The sequence below is a fragment of the Fonsecaea multimorphosa genome (genome assembly GCF_000836435.1).
Source record: "Fonsecaea multimorphosa CBS 102226 unplaced genomic scaffold supercont1.29, whole genome shotgun sequence".
NCBI lineage: Eukaryota > Fungi > Ascomycota > Eurotiomycetes > Chaetothyriales > Herpotrichiellaceae > Fonsecaea > Fonsecaea multimorphosa.
Window position 1 is genome coordinate 133,433 of NW_015971663.1, and position 20,841 is coordinate 154,273.

Below are 20,841 nucleotides of genomic sequence, written 5' to 3' on the forward strand. Positions count from 1 at the left end.
GAAGCAGCAGCCCGGGAATTAGCCTAATTGGCAGCCACAGGGAAGCCAGAGCGAATGAGTTCCATTGTTTTGCTGGGCGTTGTTCCAATCGGCCTTCACCGGGCTTACGGTCCTTTGACCGATGCTGTCAAATATACCTCGTACTGCGGGGGTTTGCATAGTCGAGTCAACTGCTAACTAACCGAGCAGAGCTTATTCGATAAAATGGGTAATACTCGGTACCTCGTACAGGGGTATAAACTACCTAGGTAGTCAGCAGTCTTCTCATGGGGCGCTGCCCGTCACTTAACCTTGTGAACTATACCTGACAATCAATCGCTACTCAGTACCCTTCTCCTCTTCCCCTCTGGCGAGCGTCGCTCGGAAGCATGTCCTCCTCGGTCAACAAGCCGTGATCCCTAATGCAATACTGATGGCACGATGCTCATGTATTATTCCCTTCTCAACCAAACCGATGATGGTTCACTCGACAATCCTACCATTAGGATTGTGAAGTGCAATATCCTTATGATTCGCCCCGTGGAGACTCGCTCCTGCGCTGGGGGACAAGCGCCCTTGACGCTACCGCGTGCTCGAACAGATTGTTGCTCCCTTTGATCTTCCTTCCTGTGCATTAATCTCTGCACCTGTCCACGTTCACTAGTCCTCATGGTGCTGCCGACATTGCTCACTACTCATAAGTATGTGCTGAGCGTAATGTTGCAAACCTCTTCACACCTCCTGCCCAACACCCCTCGTCTAGCAGTTTAGGTCCAAATATCGAGGAACTTGATCCATCTCGAAACTCGTCCGATCATACGTCCCCTCATTCATTTACTTCCCGGGCTCGGTGTTGCCATGCTCCGCCTCTGAATCGAGCTTGTTGTCTCGTCGGAGTTGATTCCGCTTCCCCAGAATGCGGAGGGTGCGTTCGCGCTCCAGCTCGGTCATCTCGGCCCAATTGTGGATCCTGGAGAGCGTGCCGTCTGAATTGATGACCAGAGGACCTAGAGCGTCAAGCTTGAATGTAGACTGCGGTGGTTCGGTCGCTGAAGTCGGTGCATCTTGCGGTGCTGGTAGGGCGAGCGGCGGTGAAGATGTCGGACCTGCGTCCTTTTCTTGGGCAGAGGGATTCTGTGAATGTTGTGGCTGATTCGATGTCATGGTTTGCTTGTCTCTGCGTCTTGTTATGGGCTCCTTTTTTTCTCTCTAGTGGCAGGGAAATGGATGCTTGGAGAGAACTGTGATCAATGTTGTCTGCTGTTGGAATCAGTTCATCCCTCTCTCCACGTTTTCGACGAATACTATATGCGAGTCTTGGATGTTGCTATCAGCCCCCGTAAAACCTGGTAGAAGCTTCCAGGCTCCACACTGGCTGCGTATCGAACATTCTCCAACTTTACCGCCGGCACCACGGGTCTCAATCTGACGTAGGCGACTCAACGACACACTGCCTGGTTGGGATGCCCAGTATTCGAGTCACCAATTGGAGCTGATCCAGTTAAAAGATAGAGATAGAATCTCTCTTAGACCGAACCTATAGTATTCCATGTGAACCATCTCTTAGGAGATCTTTGAGGTACCACACCAAGTCCTTTGTCTCCTACAAGACTCTGCTGTGGCTCTGACCTGGAAAGCTCAACATACTAGACTGTTCGACCATTTTGACCAATGCTAATGTACTCTTTTGACCCGGCCTCCTTTACGACAAAGCAGCAGTTTATCAACTCTCACCATATGCTGTTTCACATTTTCCGCTCGACATCTACAACTTCGCCAGGATCTGCCCTGCATCACCACTTCCCATAACGATCTCGTCAGTCTTGTAGTCAGGGTTAAACGTGACCTTGTTGAGAGGATTCAAGATGTGTGCGCGATGGAAGAGATCCTCATAGACCTTGCCGTCGTACCGTCCGAGTGCACTTTTCAGTCAATTAGCATGAGCTCCAGGGCCATTGTACGGGTGCTGGAGGGGGATGTACTGACCTGTCAAGCAAATAGTCCGGGATTGCCCACGCATCTACCAGCCGAACAGCGTGTGGCCTTATTCTTTCCATCAGCTCCAGCGCTCTCGAGGGCAACTCATTCAGATCGTCCGAGGAAACTGCGCCGGAGTTCTGAAACTCCCGAGCTTCCGAGTCCATGGTATGAAGGGCAAACAATCGGAAGAGGTCCAGTAGAACAGAGCGCGTCGATGAATCCGAAAGAGCGACCTCGTTGTTGTTGTCGCCGGCTACCGCGGCGTAGAAGTTCGACACCAGCATGGCCTGGGAGTAGGCCCTGCTGAGTTTGTGGAACTCAATGAGCAGACTGTTCCAAGATCTCTTCCGGACCTCTCTGGCGTCGTATGCGCGGCATGCCATGCAGGCCATACGCCAGTTGAAAGCATCCACAATGGACTGGTCGCGATTCAGAACGTCAAATTTGGGCTCTTGAGATTGGGCGGACAGATACGTTTTGATATGCTTCTCGGTCTGGCTCAATGGCTGGATTTTCGACGCATGTGCCTGCTCCTTCACCTTCTTGATGAGATACCGCGCGACCTGCTGCGTGATCATCCAGTTGTCACCCTCCACCGTTGGCTTGGACAAATAGTCCGCATTCAGCTGCACGAGGCCTGTACCTCCGCCGAACCCGTGGCCGCCCATAGATCGTCGACAGACCTCGATTCCGTCTGCAGCGAGCGTGGTGGCTAGACTCTTCAGCCCGGCTGACGTACTATGCAGTTCGGAGAGAGCAGCTTGATCGACCGTGTCAATTGTGGTATCGTTCTTGCGTGTACTTTCGTACAGCTGCCGCATGTAAGCACCGGAATAATGAAGGGCAAACGTCGTTGCCAAAAGGGGCAGAATTCGTATCTGCACCGTGGTGTAATCGAGCACAGAGGTCTCCAGCGGCTGAGTCGGATTATCTTGGTCACGAAATTGTCGTCGAATCGACAGATAGCGTACCGCCACTGTCACGGCTCGAGCCAGCACCAGACGCGCATTCATGACAATGACTGAACGTCCTCGAGTAAGCTGGCCATAGACCGAAGATGGATTCTTCGGCTTGACGTAAACGCCAGTGTTTGGATCGACGCGAGAGTGTCTGGACAACATAGCGCCGTGCGGAATACTATTCTCCTTGGTTAGCCAGGGGCGCACCATTGGCTCACTTTGCAGGTAAGTCCCTCCTACCGGTGGTGATTGAACAAGCAATACGCGTTGTCCATGGGAGCGTATCCATACTTCGGGCCTATATCGCCGACGACGATACTTTGGGGAGGCCGATGCGTCTTGAGATCGCGTATCTGAACGAGGAACGGGTGCGGCCCGTATGACTTGTAGGTCCCGTTTTCAGGTAACATGAGCTGGGCAATGACAACTGCATAGTTCGCTGTTCGGCCAAGTGTGCCATTCCACCACTTGCTCGCCGTGATCGTGGGACTATGAAGGATGAATTCTTTCGTGGTCGGGTCCCACCGTGCTTCAGTCTCTATCCCTCGTACATTGCTCCCATGGCCCAGTTCCGTCTGGGCATAAGCACCGATAATCTCCCACGCTGAAATCTTGGGCATCCAGTACCGCCTCTGCTCATCGTTCGCCTGCTCACGGACAGCAGCGGTGAAAAGCGAAATATGGAGATGGTATGGTTGAATGTCGTCGACAAGGTATTCAGCCATTAAGAAGTCATCGTCGTCCCAACCGTGCTTGTCTTGGAGTTGTCTCATACGCTTTCCACGAGCGAGGCCAAGCTTATACCTGTCCGGTCGTGAGAGGTTTGCCTGGGTTGACTTGGAGAATATCCTCTCTTGTTGCAAGATGGTCAGAACCCGTCGTTGGCGCTCAAGATACTCAGACCCCATCAAATGCTCAGACAGCTGCTGTATATCGATGCTCGAACGGCTTCGCTCGTTGCCAATCACCGTAGCGCCATCCGGTGCAGCAGGCTTGAGCGCAGCGCTGAAGTCTCTAGAGTAACCCATGACTGGTTGAAGTCTGTGGAAAATTTGGATTCTCCGTCACTCTATCGCACCAAGAAGAAAAATGAGTTCACATTGGCAAATATCCTCACATAAATGCAGTGTTGCCAATGGCGATACGGCAAAGACATGGATGCCGAGCTGTTCAGGCTCACCTGATCGCGGAAAGTAAGCTGTATTCAAAGAGTCGTTCACAGGCCACGAGCATGACAAGCTGCGGAGCATATAGTCTCCACGTTTAGCAAATCATTTTGCCGTGGGGCCATTGAAGGCAATTGAACAAAACGAGTAATTTCCGAACTCAGCGAGGTCCTCGGTGCTCCGAGTATCGCCTATTCAGCTAGTACAACATGTGCCTCGTGATGCAAGGAACTTGAAGCTGTCCGGTATGTGGTGCGTGTCAGTTGATGAGGTGGGATCCAGAAAGGAAACTCTGAAGATCCTCACCGGCACGTAATTAGATGTGGTGTCTGAACTCTGGCATTTGCTTGGCGAAAGTGCTAAAGTCATGCCTCAGCAATTGCCTGACTATGGTACCGTGTATCTCAAGTTCTTTACGGGATCAACACTGTCCGTTTGCATACATTCCAGCGTCAGAAGAACGGTTCCTCTAAGCCCTGCTACCACCATCACCTCGTTTGAATATCAAAATGACTTCGAGAATGTCGAGTTTGACGTTTATAAAATAGAGAACCATGTGAGTATTGTAAATCCCAACCATACTTTTGTCATGCTGCTTAAGCCTCTGAGTTTGGGCCGGTTACTAAACTTTTGTATCAGGGATCTCTTCAATGTGGCGAAGATTCTCCAGATCCAGAGCGCGTTTCTCCTCCAATACCTTCTGCTCATGAAGACGAGCGAGGTTGGCAGCAGAAATAGTACTGTGTTCTGCATCTTCGATGGCTCGTAGAGGCATCGCATGCCCAGTCTTTGCCTTGCGCCGTTTTGCCTCCCAGAGCAGCCACAGCGGCAAGCTTGCAAAGCTGATGATGGTAAAGGCGATGGTGGAGGACGCGGCAGCAAAGCCCGGCAGGTACCAAGGGGCGTCTGTGCTCGGGAAGATCTGCTAGGGTTAATACTCTTGTCAAGCTTTTGGCAAAGGCTGCTCCTACCTGAGGACCAATAATACTTGCAATTGACAGCGAAGCGACAGCGGAAGCTCCACCGATGGCTTGCTCAGCCGCTCCATACAGTGTCGATGTTCGGTACGCCAGAGCAGCTGGCTGCGCGATAGAGACCATATTTCCGAGGTACGCCAACCCGTAAAGTTGGATCGGCGTCATGTCACTGAAGCTCTTCTGTGTTGCAACATGGGTCCAGATGGCGAAGCACGGAATAGCCATGGCTGCCGGGATGATATAATGCCATATCCTTTCACGCGTCCAGTCAGAGTGCCAGCTCCAGAAGGCGTAGATGACAATCGCCACGAAATACACCGAGGAGCTGTATTCGTTGGCCTTGGTGCTGCTGAATTTGGCAAACTGTGACATTCAGTCAGAAGTTCTGCGGACATCGAATGGACAATTGCTTACCACTTTCAAGATGGTCGGCAAGAAGGTCCCGAGTGCCACCGCGACGATCAGTAAGCAAAGATACGACACGAAGAAAACATATGTTGACGGTCGAGACATGACATTAAAGAAAGCTGGCCAGTCCCATGTGACATCCGTCTTTCGAGTAGCTCCACGACCAAAGCGATTGACGGCAATGTAACGTTCTTGATGTCCATTAGCGAGCTACCTTGTAACATCAGCCGGGCACATTATAACCTACCTCGCTCAGTCAATGCTTTCGAGTCTTCCGGGAATGTGAGGAGGAGGAAGTGAATCGGAACTGCGCACACAATCCTTTGAGACAATCAAAAGTCAGCGCATAAAAGGCAATTTTATTTAGAAGAAGGACTTACGGCATGGCCCCCTCAATGATGAACAACCAGCGCCAACTCTCGAGTCCGGCTTTTCCATTGAGCTTTTCGTGTCAGCACCGGGTGTTCTGGCACGAAGATATCTTGATGACTTACGTGGTCGATCGCAACAGCGAGGAAACCTCCCACTCCAGAAGCAAGGGCATTTGCGGCATGAAAGATACCAATCCGCCATGCTCGCTCATGTGGCTTGTACCAAAAGGAAAAATACATTATCGAGGCCGGGACGACGCCTGATTCAGGTACTCCCAGGAAAAACCGAGCAGCGAGCAGACCAGCTTTGTTATGAACTGCGCCAATGCACATGACGATTGTGCCCCAGAGAATCATGATTACCGGGAAGTAGAACTTTCCAGAGAACCTCTTCATCAACAGATTTGACGGAATCAAGAGGACAGTAACCATGAAGTACGTGACGGATACAGCCTGCGTCTTTGTCAGTGTCTAGAGGCCCAAAACCTGCTATGGAGATACTTACCCAGTTGAAATCTGAGCCCTCGAGATGTAAGGTCTCCTCGAAGCTGCTGGGTTTGCCAGCTTGGAGCACGTTCACGAATCCCATATTTGCCCGATCAAGGTACGCGAGGAAGTATATAATGCAACAGGGGAACAGAACTCGTGTATCGAGCTTCCTCACCAGCTTCCGCTCTTCGTCCTCGTCCCAGTCCTGGACCGCTGCCACGTGTTCGATCCTATCTTGACTGCTTGCTGTTGAGGGTCAGCTTTCCTTCATTAAGATTCTCGCATTTCGAGGGCAACAAACCATGATGGCCGTCAACGCGCTTTGGCCAGATAGCATTCCGTAGGCCCCAGCCTCCAATGTAGACGCCCTCAGCCTCGACGGCTGCCTTCGCAGCTTTCCAGCCAAACATCTGTCAGAATGGTGTCCGCGTCCACTGGTCGGCTCGAAGCAAGAGGATCGCTGAGTTGCAGGGAGCAGATGCGGGACGATAGTCACACCACAGCCGGTCAGTCAGTCCACCCTCTTCATATAGACCCCTGGGTAACATGGCTGTGTATCCCACAACGGACCCCATACGGGGCCCCAGATGCACAGGGTTCGGAGTAGATGGTACGGAGTTTGACCGGTTAAGACGTCTTTCCCCAACTCTGATGCTTTCGGGAAATTCCACTCGGGGATTTCCAGTCTAGGAAATTAAGGGCCTTTCAAGATAAATCAACCCCTCACGAGGATGGCTTCGACATTTTTTCTTAGCCACGAGGCTGAGCGGCCGGAGAAAGGTGATATCGAACATTGCGTTATCGATGAAGTTAAAGCCCGAGACAATCTCGGATCTGTCTTTTGCACAAGGTCGACACTGACTAACGACAGATTCATTCAATATCGCCATCATGTCGGTCCGTTCAGGTGATGAACTAAAAGAATTGTCCCTGAGTGGTCGCCCGGCAGTCATCGTTGATCGCGTCAACTATCCAGATGATCGAGCACAATGGGTACCAAAGCACCAAGGCCCGAACGTCTTCCCCAACTTCTTCTTGTTCAGCCGGTTGTTGCGCTGGGCCTACAGGCCACATCTCATCGCCATAAAAGATACCACCTTCGGGTACACAGCCGACTACACTCAACTCCTAACAGATGTCCTCCATCTCCGAAATGTGTTGAGACAAACGCTGCCGCTTACGGTTATTCAGAAGATTGATAGAGATGAAGAGGTCTTCATTAACCTCCTTGGCCCCGGTGGCTATGAGTTTGTGGTGGGCTTTTTCGCTTTGATGGCGCTAGGTGCCGTCATTGTGCCCATTTGTGAGTGACATCTCTTGATTTGGGGATTGGCTTGGGCTAAACAGTGCAGCTCCTGATCTTCCCACCAAGGAAGCAACATATTATGCTACCAAATCAAGGTCTTCAGCCGTCCTTGTTGCACAGCGTAGCGTACAACTAGCACAGGACCTCGAATCTGCGGTTCGCAAACAGCAGAATGCTGGCTTCCGGGCCATACAAATCACTTCGCATATCATGCAGAAGCCTTTGGATCCAAGCCAAATCCAGATCTCCTCCGATCCGTATCTCGACCTGAACAAGTCAGGCTTGGTTATTTTCACGTCGGGCACCAGCGGGCCTCCCAAAGGCGGGGTCAAGCGAAGAGGCTTCTTCTACGATGTTGCGGCTTCCTTCAGTGACCAACATGGGATCCGGGAAGGGGATATGGTATTACATGTACTACCCGTGCATCATGCCACAGGAGTAACCGTCACATTGATTCCTTTCCTGTACTGCGGAGGCTGCATCGAGTTCCGCAGCGGTGGTTTCAACGTCGAATGGACTTGGGAACGGATTCGGCAAGGGGGTTTGGCCTTCTTCTCGGGAGTACCGACCATCTACATGCGCTTGATGGCATACTACGAACAGCGACTGACAAAGCTGTCACCACGAGAGCTGGGGGAGTACGTCAAAGGTGTCAACGAAATCAGAGCTCTGCTGTGTGGCACTTCGGCACTACCACGACCCCTGCAGCAGAAGTGGACAAAGCTAAGAGGAGGTCGATCGATCTTAACACGCTATGGGGGTACCGAATTCGGAAATGCTTTTACCGTAACACCGCGGTCAGAAGACGTACCGGATGGCTCTGTTGGGGAGAAGGCGCCAGGGATCGACCTTAAACTATCCAATGGTGACGAAGGAGAAGTGCTCATGCGAAGCCCGATCCTATTCTCCAAGTAAGTTCTTTGCACTTACTCATGGTCGGCGGACTACTGATGGATTCAGGTACTTGTTTGACAGGGAAGCGACAAGAAACGCACTCGATGCTGAAGGATATTTCAAGACCGGCGATATTGCCCGTCGGGAAGGGAAATACTACTTTATCCTGGGCCGAGCCTCCATTGACAGTGAGCAAGCTCTATGGCCTGCACTGGACTAGCACTGACGCAGTTCTCAGTAATAAAGAGCGGTGGCTACAAGATATCCGCCCTAGACATCGAGCGAGAAATTCTAGGTCTTGGCTACGTTGCCGAAGCAATGGTGGTGGGCGTTGAGGATGAGGAGTTTGGTCAAAGGGTTGCGGCCGCCCTGGTCCTTCAACCAGATGTAAGTGCAGACTTCTGGACAGTGCTCGAGGAAGCTAACCAGTCCAGGCACCACGCAACTTGACCTTGGACAAGCTGAGGTACGACCTGAGAGAAACGTTGGCAGGGTACAAGATGCCAACAATGCTTCGCGTCGTGGACGAGCTCAAGAAGAACGCCACTGGGAAGGTTATTAAGAAAGTGCTTGTCCGGGAACTGTTTCCCCGAGAGGGGCATGCCGACGTGCAGCGCTGGGAGTCCAAAAAGCGTGACAGTAGGCTTTAGAGGTACATACTTTCCCCAGTGTTTTAGGGGCGAAATCACTTGATACAATGGCTCCTCGATGTTCAACCTTGTGAGCTGGGATGCTGTTTGAGGGCTGCTCTAAAGCTTTACTTTGGGCTCTCTAGATGTCTGCCTGGAATGGACATAACTCACCGCTTGATATGCAGAATGAGCTTGACCCCATAGTTCGTTTCTCAGCAACCCATAGACTCCCATTTTCGCCTTAGCCTTCCATTGCTCGGCGAGCTTGATGGCCTCCTCGAGCATCTTGTCCGGTGGGGCAACAACATCCACGATTCCGTCCTGAAGTGCTTCCTTTCCCGTGTACCTGTGAGCCTCCAGCAATACCTTTCTCGCAACCTTGGGTGCGAGTTTCAGCCGAACCAAAGAACCCATTCCATCATGATGCAGACCAGCATTCACAGGAGGCATTTGCCAAAATCCGCGTTGCGAATTCATCACTCGATAGTCGTGAGCGAGAGTAAGGAGGCAAGCACCGCCCATGACGTGACCTGTTATGCATGCTATTGTCGGGAACGGAAAGTCGAGAATCGTTGCCAGAAGCTTGGTTTTTCTTTGTGTTAGCAGAATGGTTCCTGTGACGACAGAACTTGTTTCACTTACGGGGTAGAAACCGTCGCTTGATGCAAAGATGTTGCCTTCTCGCTCGTCAAGATCAAGTCCCTAGGGTAATGTTAGAGCAGTGAAGGGCAAGAGCGGCGGCACTTCATCGATATTGGCTGACCGTGGTGAAGAATTTGGCATCGCTGCCAGTCAGTACCACCGCCCCCTCAGCATCTTGTCCCAGCTCCCTCTGAATCGAGTGATATGCCCTGATGAGTTCTTGACAGCACGGAACATTAAGGCGATTCTCGGGAGGTTTTCGTAACGTAATTATGAAGACGTTGCCCTTTCGCTCGACCGTGAGATATTGGTAGCCCATCTTACCTCACCCTGAGAGTTGCTGAAGACTCAAAGTTACTTTGTCAACTCCATATAATCTTTCCAGAAGTTCCTTTTACCGAGAGCAACTGAGTATCCTCCAGAAAGTCCTCAGATTACCCACACCTCTCTTGTCGGTCCGTCCTTGGCGTGCGGAGAAGGTACAAGGTGAGAGCGAAGAATCGAAATAGGCAAACGCCGGGCGGGCCCCGGAGAATTGCTAGATTCAGAAATTCCCGGTCTTTTCAACCTAAGGTGAAACGGTTCAGGCGTCTCTGGTGCAGCCGTTAAAGCGCTATGGGGGCTGTATCTTGCTAGCCTAAAAGGTGTTATGACCGTGAAGTTTGGTGGTGACGACGCGACCGAGGAAACAATATACATATCCTCTTGACTTGGTGCCTGTACAGCCGGCAATCCGAGTACAATTAGTTTCCCATCATGTCTCGAAACATCCCAGTTCAGCCCGAAGAGTCGGAGTTCACGTTATTCCTCTGGGGCGGCGAAGAGAAACTAGAGAGAAGGAAAGCCTTGCTCAAAGCTTTTATTGGCAATCCCGTATTTGACAAGAAGATTGTGACTCCTCCATCACTGGCCCGCAAAGATGCATGGACACGGGCAGCGTTACAGAGTCGCGAGCTCATCAGGCTCAAGTTCGAGAACAATTGGCCTCATCAGCATTTCATGGAAGCAATCAAACTGACAGACAACATGCTGCCGGTCCAGCCACAATTTAGAAGTATGTTCAGTGGCAGGGAAATGAACGATCCGAGGAGATTAACGTATGGCTCTAGTATTCATGTCAAATCTGGAGCGCCAAATGTCGGACGAACAAAAGAAAATCTGGATTCCGAAGGCGGAGCGGTTCGAAATCTTTGGCTCGTACTGTCAGACTGAGCTGGGCCATGGATCAAATGTCAAAGGCATCGAAACCACGGCGACATTTGACTCGGAAACGGACGAGTTCTTGATCAACTCTCCCACGATCAGTAGCACCAAGTACTGGATCGGTGCTACTGGGGTGTGGGCTACACATGGGATTGTTGTGGCTCGCTTGATCATCAGAGGCAAGGATTATGGTAACCATCTTTTCTTGGTTCAGTTGCGCAACCTTGATACCCAGGAACTTATGCCCGGCTGTGAGATTTATGAGCTCGGCCCAAAAGCATTCCAGGGTATGCTGGGGACCGATAACGGTGCGCTTCGCTTTCACAATGTCCGCATCCCCCGGTCTCAAATGCTGGCCAGAAATGCACAAGTTCTCAGAGACGGCACCTATGTCCCGCCCAAGAATCTGAAGCACTCGTACGGCTCGATGGTAACGGTACGTGCTCTCATGGCTGAGATCACAGGCTGGGACTTGCTCAAAGCCGTTGCTGTTGCTTATCACTACACCACCTTCCGGAAGCAATTCTCAAAGAGTAGGGACAGGAGTGAAACTCCTGTCTTTGACTATGCGAGTGTGAGATACCGGCTACTCCCACTTCTTGCCAAGGTAAAGCGCGGTATCGACAAGTGAAGGCGTTTGATTGCTGACTTATCCAAAGGCGACGGCACTTGTAGTTGTCGGGCAAGCTATCAAGCGTGCATATGACGACTACACTGCAAACTACTTGAGGACCGACGATACGTCGCAGTTGGAAGATCTCCACCTCCAAACTGTTGGTGCCAAAGTATACTCGACCGAAATTACAGGGTACGGTGTTGAGACCTGCCGAGTTGCCTGTGGCGGCCATGGTTATAGTGCTCTCTCAGGGTTCGGCCGGATGTACGCCAATTCTATCAACGCGGTGACATATGAGGGTGACAACTATGTTGTGGCACAACAAGTACCTAGGGCCATTTTGAAGCATTTCAAAGCGTACCCAACCCATTTGCATCCTTTGAAGATTTATCCTGACTGGTCTATAGTGGAACCGAGTCATCTCTCCCTTCGCTCTCATACCTTTCCTTTCTGCGCAGCACCTCAACACCGCAGCCACTGCACATAAAATCGCCTTCAGGATGGCTCGAGCGTGATGCACAGAGGTTTATACTTGAACAGCGTCTCGTTGTGCTTGTGCAGCAACACATCGAAGACACGAAGGCGGGCCGGGATACTAGTTATGCATGCCACGCGTTGACGATGGCGCATGGTGATTTCGTCTATTGGAAGGCTTTCTGGGAGGTTGTGGACAATATTCCGAGTGACGCCAGCTACAAGAAGCCGATGACGGCGTTGGCACAACTGGTATGCTTATCTCTGACAAAAGATACAAGAGCGGCACTGACTATCTGTCTTCTGTTAGTTCTCTATCTCCATCATGACCACGGCGCATGGAGTGCTATGTCCACCCATTTCTCTGACGTCCGACCAACGCTCCTCATTACGCTTGGCGTACGACGCAATCATTGTTGAGGTGGCAGAAAAGCACGCGCAGACTATCATCAATGCGTACGGCTTCACAGAGTTTGAGCTTGACAGTGCGCTAGCGAGAAGCGACCAGTCCCCGTACGAGGCACTACTGGAGGGCGCCCGAAGGAGTGAGATGAACCACATGCAACACCTTTGGCCGATGATGGTGGACACTAGGCAGTTGTGGAAGCAGTTCCAGCGGAGCAGTGAGAAAGTGGGAGTCAAACCAAAACTGTAAAGATAAATGTTATCGACAAAGATGTTCTATAGATATCACTTCATATGGCAGGAATTTGGGTGATGTCCGCCTCCGCTCTCTGAATGTTTGCATTACTGGTATATGTGTTTCTGATGAAGATTCCCACCACTCCATACAGTTGATGGTGATAACAGCGCCATATACAACGGCGAGTCCACCAAGATAGCGTGCCGATAGGGGTCCACGGGGGGTCGTGGGGTTCTTAAGACTGACGTGAAAGTACCGATACCTAGCGAGGCAAGCGAGGCTACGTAGGTACGTAGTTGGCAGTATCCCCCGCACAAGGCTGAATCGGTCCAACTTCTCCGCATCTTCACCTGGTCTAGATTCGCCGTCGACTTTTCTTCCATTACAGCTTACTCCTATTCCTTCCAGGCTCCAGGACATGGCACGGCCATGACGGAGGTCCCCTCTATACATAATGGCTACATTCAAAAGCTACGACCCGAGTAGTGTAAGTGCTCGTCCGCAACACGCCCGTGCATGTGAAACCTGCTACGCTCGGAAAGGTATGAAAGATCCCACACCAGAAAGTTGGAAAGATACTTTGGCCAGTCCCAGCGCTGACATTCAAAGTACGTTGCGATCTAAGCGGCACCTCCGGTGTCTGCTCTACCTGTGCTGAGCATGGTTTCACTTGCAAGTCAGTGCCTCAGCAATGTCTAGACGGACGGAGGGATAACTTTCTGTAGACCTCGTTTACGGCGGAGGAAAGAACACTATCAGCAGCGACCACAAGGGGAGAAAAGAGCCAGAACCTCGAGTCACGCTCGAAATTCTGTATCAAGTCCTGTTTTCCAACACGCCAACCATCAACCACAGGACTGTGGCGTGTCCCCACCGTCACCATTACAGGATCGAACTGACACCGCCATGGCACCACTTCTATTCGTTCACCATTGTGTCGCTGCTCCCAGCCCTGTTGACCTAGTCGCAGCGGCGTCGTCGCCAAGGGTCGACGAATTCTACAATTCATCGTACCTGTCGCGACGCGCTGTCCTAGGGGATGACTTCCCTGGCATTGACCACTCTCACGGAGCTCGCCAGCCACACGAGCACACTCTGACCGAGAGCGATATGAAAGTTCTTGAGCTCTACAACGCCTTCGAACTTCCGTCGATCCCCGTCCGTCAAGCATTGTTTGAGATCTTCTACGAAAGATGCTGGACTTGGATGCCTGTTGTTGATGATGGGACAGCCTCCGCCGACAAATCTTCCAGAGTGACCTCTTTGCTGGTCCTGCAAGCGGTTCTGCTAACTGCTGCCTCAACCAAACCCAAGAGTGACATGACTCTTCCAGCCCATCCACAATACCGTCGCATCAAAGCTATAATTGATACCGGTGCTGAGAGAAACCCGCTCAATCTACTTGCAGCATTATGCTTGATACAATTCTATGCGCCAGCAGCGCCGAAAGACATCTCCACCGACCATCCAAGATTCTGGGGTAACTATGCGCTCGGTCTCGCTCAGCAGATGGGCCTCAATATGAAGTCAACCAGGCACAACAACCAGGAGAGGCTCAGGCGAAGGATATGGTGGACTTTATACGTACGTTCCGACGACAAGAGAGAACTTCAAGGAACTAATGCACACTTTCATGCATAGGCAAGGGACAGTATCATGTCATCTGCTCATGGACGTCCCCGAATAGTCAACCCCACAGATTGCGGTATTGAACCGCCGTCCATATACGACTTTCCAGATCCCAGTGACATTCGCGCACAGATATTTGTTTCTTACGTTGCAATCACAGACATCCTGTGTGATCTATGCCAATTGCTGGCTCGGCGGAATGATCCATCACCTGCAGAAAAGAACAAAGTAGGTCTCAGACTGATGGAATTCGTTCGATCGTTGCCGCTCGCGCTCCGACTTATTCAAGCGGATGGAACTGCAAAGCCATACTCTTTCGATTTGGCTCAGTTACATATACACTTACTCACGACGATCATTATCCTTTACCGTCCACGATCCATCTTTTTTGTCCCGCCGGCTAGCTCACCGGCTATTGTGGCATCAAATCTCAGCTTCCGCATTTTTGAAGCAATGGAGCTGCGGGGCCATACCTGCTCCCTCAGTTCGGGCTTCGCGTGGCATTTACTTGTCACCGCTATTCCTCAGCTCTCCTGCCTTGGAATCCCATCGTTGCGGGACGAATGCAAGGGTAACCTTGACACACTCGAGGCTTGTCTTCGGACACTTGCGTCCACCAGGCCATCTGCAGCAAACAACTTACGCAACATACAGGAGATCCGCAGGGTGCTGGAATCAAAAGAACCACCCCCACTGCCGCGTCTCGGCCTCAACGCATCGGCGGATACTTTGTCCTTTTCCCCTCTTGATCTGTTCGACCCTTATGGAGCGGACGTTCCAAAAATATATGACCGCATTACTGCCGCGCTTGAACCCCCGGGAAGCAGAGCGTTGCGGGGTGGTCAGATTGCCGAAAACTCAAATTCTGGAGATCAAAACGTGTCAGACATGTTATATGCTCACACGCCATCGTTTACACCAACACCAACCAACCCAGCTGGCGGAATTGCATTGGACGACGTTCCGGACTTCGAACTGCTTGGTAGTAATTTTCCCGAAGACGGCTGGATGCGAAACTGGGTTAACGACCTGCACTTTTTCAACGAGTGAATGTCAAAATCTGTGAGAGGCAAAATCGAGCACAGGACGCGGCTCAGGCAATATCTGAGACCGTCTCTACGAGTACATATGTTCAACCATTGTCATCAATGTCCAATACTATTCATACCACATCCTCCATTGCGCTCTCTCGTCATGGTTCAGTCTTCTTTGGTTGGCGTGATCTCCAATTGACGGAGATGTACCTCGATTGAGCCGAAAATTACATCAAGGCGGCCCGAATAACGAGAAAGATCGTACGTAAAGCTCCATCTAAATTACCCATCGAACTTCTTCTTGTCCCTGTGGCGTTGTCCTGAAGATCTTTTGCGGTTCTCTTTCTCCCGGCGGCCAATGACATCGCCGTCCCTTCAAGGCGATGTATATGTCTTTGTTATGTTTTTGATCTAACTCCATTCCTCAGCACGCCTCCTGAGGGCCTCCGTCACTCCATTCGCTTGGCATGCGAGACTCACTCGGCACCTCAGAGCCCTGGCAGCGCCACGTTTGCCCGAGGGGTTGTTCTGTACGGGGTAATGGTCTGAGTCTCCAGGTCATCGTAGTCTTGGCCAGGGTTGGCTGTTTTCCAATTGAAAACTTCAAGAAGGAAGAAGAAGACCGCTGACACGAAAGACCCTAGGAACGGGCCAATCCAATAGATCCAGTGATAAGTTGGGAAGCTATGAGTAACAACGTCGGGGCCAAGGGCCCGAGCAGGGTTGATGCCAGCGCCGGTATAGTAGATACCTAGCTGGAATTAGCCACATTGACCTCAGAGCTGATTCGCATGAGCAGAAGCGCGGACTGACTTAAGAGATGGCCGATAAATAGAGCTATGCCAATTCCGATCGGGGCGAGGTAAGTTGCCTTGTGTTTGACGGCGGCCAGCATAATCACAGCAAAGTTGAGCTGAGTCGTTGCAAACATCTCGATAAACAGCCCTCTAGCAACGGAGGTGTCTCCTCCCAGTCTGACGTTCACCGCCATCGGCCCAGGCAACGTGGCAGACACTGCACCAGCTGCAGCAATGCCGCCTAAAATTTGAGCAGGGAAGACTACCAAGGAGCGTGAGGTAGGCACGGCTCGAATGAGCCAAAGCGTCAACGTAACCTGGAGAGTTAGTCACAGACCCTGGACACGTTCTCTTGCACCTGCAAACCTACGGCTGGATTGAACATGCCACCACTGACTCTATAGAACAGCCACACGTTAATAGCCAGGGAACAACCAAACCCAAGCGCAATGAAGAAGATGACCAAGAGGTTTGGCGCTGAGTTGGCATCCGCAGGTGGAGGGGTATGTGCGACTTGGGCAATGCCAAAGGAGAAAAAGAGGAAGAGAAAGGTCCCTGCGAGCTCCGCAAAGAAGGCCGTGGTGTGATTCCTTCGGCTATCGCGCAGGAAACCCTTTACACTCTCACGGGAGGTGCGAAAACGAGCCTTGAAAGACATAGTGAAGAGGCGAAAAGTGGTGGATTGTCCAGAGAATGTTGTAAACCAGAATATTGGGGGAAATGCTCACATATGTAGACTCTTGATAGAGTCTGATGTCTTCTTTCCCTCTTTTCTTTCTCGTTATGCTCCAATTCGTGTCGTCATCAAAGGAATATACAGTTGCGGGAAGCCCAAGTCCGACCATCTGAGCCACGAATGTTGATCTATTGAGTTCAAACCTATCTCGGTCCATCCGGAACGCGCTTTGACGGTGGAGATTGCTAGCCAACGGCACCCGCAATCGACGGACTGGTTAGCATGACTTCACAATCCTCAAAACCTTTTGCTCGGAGGAATGTAAAAGGTAGACCGCAAGTGGCCATCTGGAGGATAACAGAAGAATATCGAAAAATCCCAGACTGCGCTCGGAGAAGCCAACAACGTTTGCAATGCCGTCAATCGAATGAGCTAAATTTAAAAGGCCCGTGGTGATTCTATATTTTCTGCGGTCGCGGATCAACAAATAGCGATTTTGCACTTGCAAGAAGGTTGCCCTGGCCGTCCTCGATCCTGGCCTTAACCCATGTTTTCCTCCCCTGTCGCTCGACTGCCCACGAGCGACACAGCACAACCCCCGGCGTGTCAATCGGCGCTTTATAGTCCACTGTCATGGTCGCTGTCGCCGGTGCTGCACTGCCCGACACCATTGACGCCACGGTGCCTGTCATCTGATCCAAGACCAAAGCATTGAATCCCCCGTGCGCACGACCTGCCTTGCCGTCAATTCCGGAACCTAGGGACATCAAATAGCAGTATTCCCACGGGGTAATGGAGTCGGCTTCAGTCGCAGGTCGCTTGAAATTGATCTGGGCTCGGATGGCGTCGGCCGTATAGAGAGTGTGTCTGAACATACTGTTGGAGACCCCTTTTTTCAAGGGTGTGTCATTGTGGGATGGGTGCTGAAAGGGTACTTCGACAATGGAAATGTCGGATTGTAGAAGGCTCTTGCACCAGGGTATATCAAAGTCGGGGTGAATGTTGGATGTCATGATGCTGAATATGTCCTGTGAGAGCTTATTCCAGTCGTACGCCGTAACTGTTCGAGGAAGTGATTCCGGTGATGAGATAAATTGCGCATGCAACTGCCGAGACACCAGCAATTCCTTCTATCCTGTAAACATTGCTATCGAACCAAAGTAGAGACAGAAAATGAATGGAGAGCTTTCTACAGGTCTAGGCTTCACCCATAATCCTCCTGAATAGGATGAAAAGATCAAAACACGATAGCAATAGGACAATGCTCCAAGCACAACGGGTATCATCCGAACGCTCACGTCCTGTAACTGGTGCCCAGCCGATGTACCTCGGTAAGTTGCGAGAGGACAGCCCGAGCGGCCTTGGCAAGTTTGCCGCAATTGTCTACGACGTCCCTCTGGTGCCTCTCCTGTTCACCAGGCAAGAGCTTCTCATACCTTTCCCTATTCCTTGCTCTCTGAGATCCCGCATGATGGTCAATGACATATCCAGCCCCGGAAACCAAGATCAAACTACAGACAGCCAGCCAAATATTGCTCTTCTCGACCGTCTTCGGGCCATCGTGGTGGCCAAGATGGATGGTGACTTGCCCTTGCCAAGTTCTAGACAATGTTGTCACGAAAGGCATCCACCACTCCCCTGACTCGACCCGACGAAGGCCTGCAGCTGCCGGAATCTGGAAGCGTTATATCTCCCCTGTATCTAGCGGCCCATGGAGATGAACTCGAGCTGATGAGTCAGACACTTGAAGCAGAAAATAGTATCGACCAAGCGGACGTTCAGAGTTTCTTCGATAGAGCATGGCAGCACCACTCTCTTCTAGACTAGAAGAAAGTCCTCGATATTGGAGTCAAGAGAGTCAGGGCGACTGATTACTTGCTGCAAATGAAGAAAAAGCGAATAAATCTATCTTTTCTGCTGGAAGACGGCGCACGAGCATGTAGGATGATGGCGAAAGGCGAAAGGCGAGTTTGTCCATCTGTACACAATCTTCAAAATCTCCTAGAGCCATTACAGCTTGCACCCCGTGCGCATGGTATCCTCCGAGAGACCCATGAACACAAAATACGGAGACAGTAGCAAATTGCTGTTCATTTCACCTATTATCCAGGCAAGACATCCAGGCACCCAGGGATTTTGCCGAGTCGATCTGGGAGAACAGTGACTGGCACTGAGAGCCCGAATGGCGGAGTTGTGGCGACGCGGTTGAGCCACTTCCTTATCCCCAGGACTATGAGGACGTAGGAATGAGGATCGGCATTCCGACGCCGTTGGCGAGGATCATCTGGGGTAAAAGGCTTAGAGCATTAAGTCTTGATGCGTGGATACAGTCTGGCGACAGAGGCAGGCAGACTTCAATCCAACCGGGAAATGCGGTCGCTGCTGCGTCTTCCTCGACAAAAGTAACCTGGCCTTGAACAAGACACGCTTCCCTATCGCCGCGTGGGGTCCCCTCGCGCGATTCGTTTGGTTTTTGAACAGACGGCTGCCAGTGAAGGGATTCTGATTGCTGATCAGCACAAGCTGACGCTGCATCGAGCCTCAAGAAGTTTCCGCATCTCGGTACCTCTACCCAGATCGATATTGCCTTCGCCGGCCACTTTGGCCAGTGGCTGGATCTGGAACCCCCCAAACCTTAATAACTGAACCGTACATCTGAATTTTGTATTCTCACCATCGCTATAAGATGTAGTGTCCCGTTCGAGAACGCTCGGTTCGTACGCGAGCCAAGAAGAAAGGCGGAATAAACAGCTAGGCACCTAAAAACTTAGTTATTAGATAGGTCTCCATCATTGAGAAATGGATCTACCCAGCGCGGGCCAAGTCTTTGATGCTTTAGGGGTTTTCTGGGCAGCAAAACTCTTAGGGAGGACTAAACACAACACTCCCCTATTCGGGGCTAGAAAACACACCTGGCCAATCCAATAGGCTGTCTATGTGAGAAACGCCTGCCTTTTATGGCCGTAGCCTTGCAAAGCATCTAGTAACGTCTCAGAACGGGTGTTCTAGATCGTATAGTTGGCCCATCTCCATGACCGTCTACCAAATCCCAGGTGGCCAGTTGGACTTAACACCTTCCACCTTCTAGTTGTAGAGTTTGCGTCTATTAGAGACGTCCTAGCTATGGAGAAAGATTACCATATACAGGCTCAGGCAAGCCCACCCAATGCGACAGCCTCAGTGTATAAATCCCTGACAACAGGCTCCTCGAGGTAGGAGTAGCAGTGGATAAAAGTATATATTTACCGACCCAAATGCTGCAGTGCGTCGCCAGGCCCCAGATTGCCATATCTTCTCAAACCGCAGACTCAAACTTGAAGTAGTCGGAAGTATGAGGAAGCTTGCCTTTCTCTTCTTGCTTGCTATCGTTGCGATTGCTGAAGCTGGAGCCTGCAATAGCGGGATCAATGCAATCGCCGTGCCTTTACTGAAAAGCTACCCCCCAGCGCAAGCGTTCTGTAGGGCGAAATATCCTCAGCCTGTCTTCACAGTCACGAAAAAGCCAAACGTGGAAATACTCGGACAATTCGGACAACTCTCACAACCACAAAAGCTCCCACCACTACAAAGGTTCCAACCACTACGAAAACTACAATAACTACGCAGGATGCTCTGGCGTCTCAGTGGTCTGTTTTGGAGTCCGAAGCCGGTGCCGCGTTATCAACTTTCTGCTCCTGCATTCAGACGGTCAGCATAAAGACGGTGGGTTGATGCCGGATGTCACAAGCATGGCATTACTAACAAAATACTTTCAGGTGACTCCAAGTACGACCACCACAGCCACCACAGCTACGGCCATGACCACAAGAACATCTGTCACAATACCGACAACGACGACGTCAACGGTGAGTGGCATGTGTACCACGTAGTGATTTCGTAGCTAATTTGACCAGACCACGGCAACTACGGGGCCTCAGTGTGTTCCATTCGGGGGCGCCTGCACGGCGAGTGACCAATGCTGTCAAA

General features: G+C 51.2%; 9 protein-coding genes across 9 annotated transcripts; 3 read left to right on the forward strand and 6 right to left on the reverse strand.

Annotated features, from left to right (window-relative positions):
- Positions 1 to 813: 813 nt before the first annotated feature.
- On the reverse strand, positions 814 to 1,143 carry Z520_10288 (uncharacterized protein; the record flags this gene model as incomplete). Its single annotated transcript, XM_016780781.1, has 1 exon — positions 814 to 1,143. The coding sequence occupies one exon, from the start codon at positions 1,141 to 1,143 to the stop codon at positions 814 to 816; it is 330 nt and encodes a 109-aa protein (XP_016628074.1).
- Positions 1,144 to 1,744: 601 nt separating this feature from the next.
- Positions 1,745 to 3,946, reverse strand: Z520_10289 (uncharacterized protein; the record flags this gene model as incomplete). Its single annotated transcript, XM_016780782.1, has 3 exons — positions 1,745 to 1,901; positions 1,966 to 3,096; positions 3,159 to 3,946. The coding sequence occupies 3 exons, from the start codon at positions 3,944 to 3,946 to the stop codon at positions 1,745 to 1,747; spliced, it is 2,076 nt and encodes a 691-aa protein (XP_016628075.1).
- A 760-nt stretch (positions 3,947 to 4,706) lies between these two features.
- Positions 4,707 to 6,739, reverse strand: Z520_10290 (uncharacterized protein; the record flags this gene model as incomplete). Its single annotated transcript, XM_016780783.1, has 8 exons — positions 4,707 to 5,006; positions 5,056 to 5,424; positions 5,476 to 5,660; positions 5,717 to 5,790; positions 5,850 to 5,911; positions 5,964 to 6,293; positions 6,346 to 6,575; positions 6,631 to 6,739. 8 exons carry the CDS (start codon positions 6,737 to 6,739, stop codon positions 4,707 to 4,709), a joined length of 1,659 nt encoding a protein of 552 aa, XP_016628076.1.
- A 481-nt stretch (positions 6,740 to 7,220) lies between these two features.
- Positions 7,221 to 9,179, forward strand: Z520_10291 (uncharacterized protein; the record flags this gene model as incomplete). The annotated part of the gene is made up of 5 exons (XM_016780784.1): positions 7,221 to 7,632; positions 7,682 to 8,546; positions 8,596 to 8,717; positions 8,768 to 8,916; positions 8,964 to 9,179. The coding sequence occupies 5 exons, from the start codon at positions 7,221 to 7,223 to the stop codon at positions 9,177 to 9,179; spliced, it is 1,764 nt and encodes a 587-aa protein (XP_016628077.1).
- A 99-nt stretch (positions 9,180 to 9,278) lies between these two features.
- Z520_10292 (uncharacterized protein) lies at positions 9,279 to 10,122 on the reverse strand (the record flags this gene model as incomplete). Its single annotated transcript, XM_016780785.1, has 3 exons — positions 9,279 to 9,743; positions 9,804 to 9,863; positions 9,925 to 10,122. 3 exons carry the CDS (start codon positions 10,120 to 10,122, stop codon positions 9,279 to 9,281), a joined length of 723 nt encoding a protein of 240 aa, XP_016628078.1.
- A 437-nt stretch (positions 10,123 to 10,559) lies between these two features.
- On the forward strand, positions 10,560 to 12,751 carry Z520_10293 (uncharacterized protein; the record flags this gene model as incomplete). The annotated part of the gene is made up of 5 exons (XM_016780786.1): positions 10,560 to 10,857; positions 10,913 to 11,613; positions 11,666 to 11,979; positions 12,030 to 12,348; positions 12,407 to 12,751. 5 exons carry the CDS (start codon positions 10,560 to 10,562, stop codon positions 12,749 to 12,751), a joined length of 1,977 nt encoding a protein of 658 aa, XP_016628079.1.
- An 894-nt stretch (positions 12,752 to 13,645) lies between these two features.
- Z520_10294 (uncharacterized protein) lies at positions 13,646 to 15,418 on the forward strand (the record flags this gene model as incomplete). Its single annotated transcript, XM_016780787.1, has 2 exons — positions 13,646 to 14,323; positions 14,381 to 15,418. The coding sequence occupies 2 exons, from the start codon at positions 13,646 to 13,648 to the stop codon at positions 15,416 to 15,418; spliced, it is 1,716 nt and encodes a 571-aa protein (XP_016628080.1).
- A 472-nt stretch (positions 15,419 to 15,890) lies between these two features.
- On the reverse strand, positions 15,891 to 16,857 carry Z520_10295 (uncharacterized protein; the record flags this gene model as incomplete). Its single annotated transcript, XM_016780788.1, has 3 exons — positions 15,891 to 16,153; positions 16,216 to 16,516; positions 16,570 to 16,857. 3 exons carry the CDS (start codon positions 16,855 to 16,857, stop codon positions 15,891 to 15,893), a joined length of 852 nt encoding a protein of 283 aa, XP_016628081.1.
- A 476-nt stretch (positions 16,858 to 17,333) lies between these two features.
- Z520_10296 (uncharacterized protein) lies at positions 17,334 to 17,888 on the reverse strand (the record flags this gene model as incomplete). The annotated part of the gene is made up of 1 exon (XM_016780789.1): positions 17,334 to 17,888. One exon carries the CDS (start codon positions 17,886 to 17,888, stop codon positions 17,334 to 17,336), a length of 555 nt encoding a protein of 184 aa, XP_016628082.1.
- Positions 17,889 to 20,841: the final 2,953 nt, after the last annotated feature.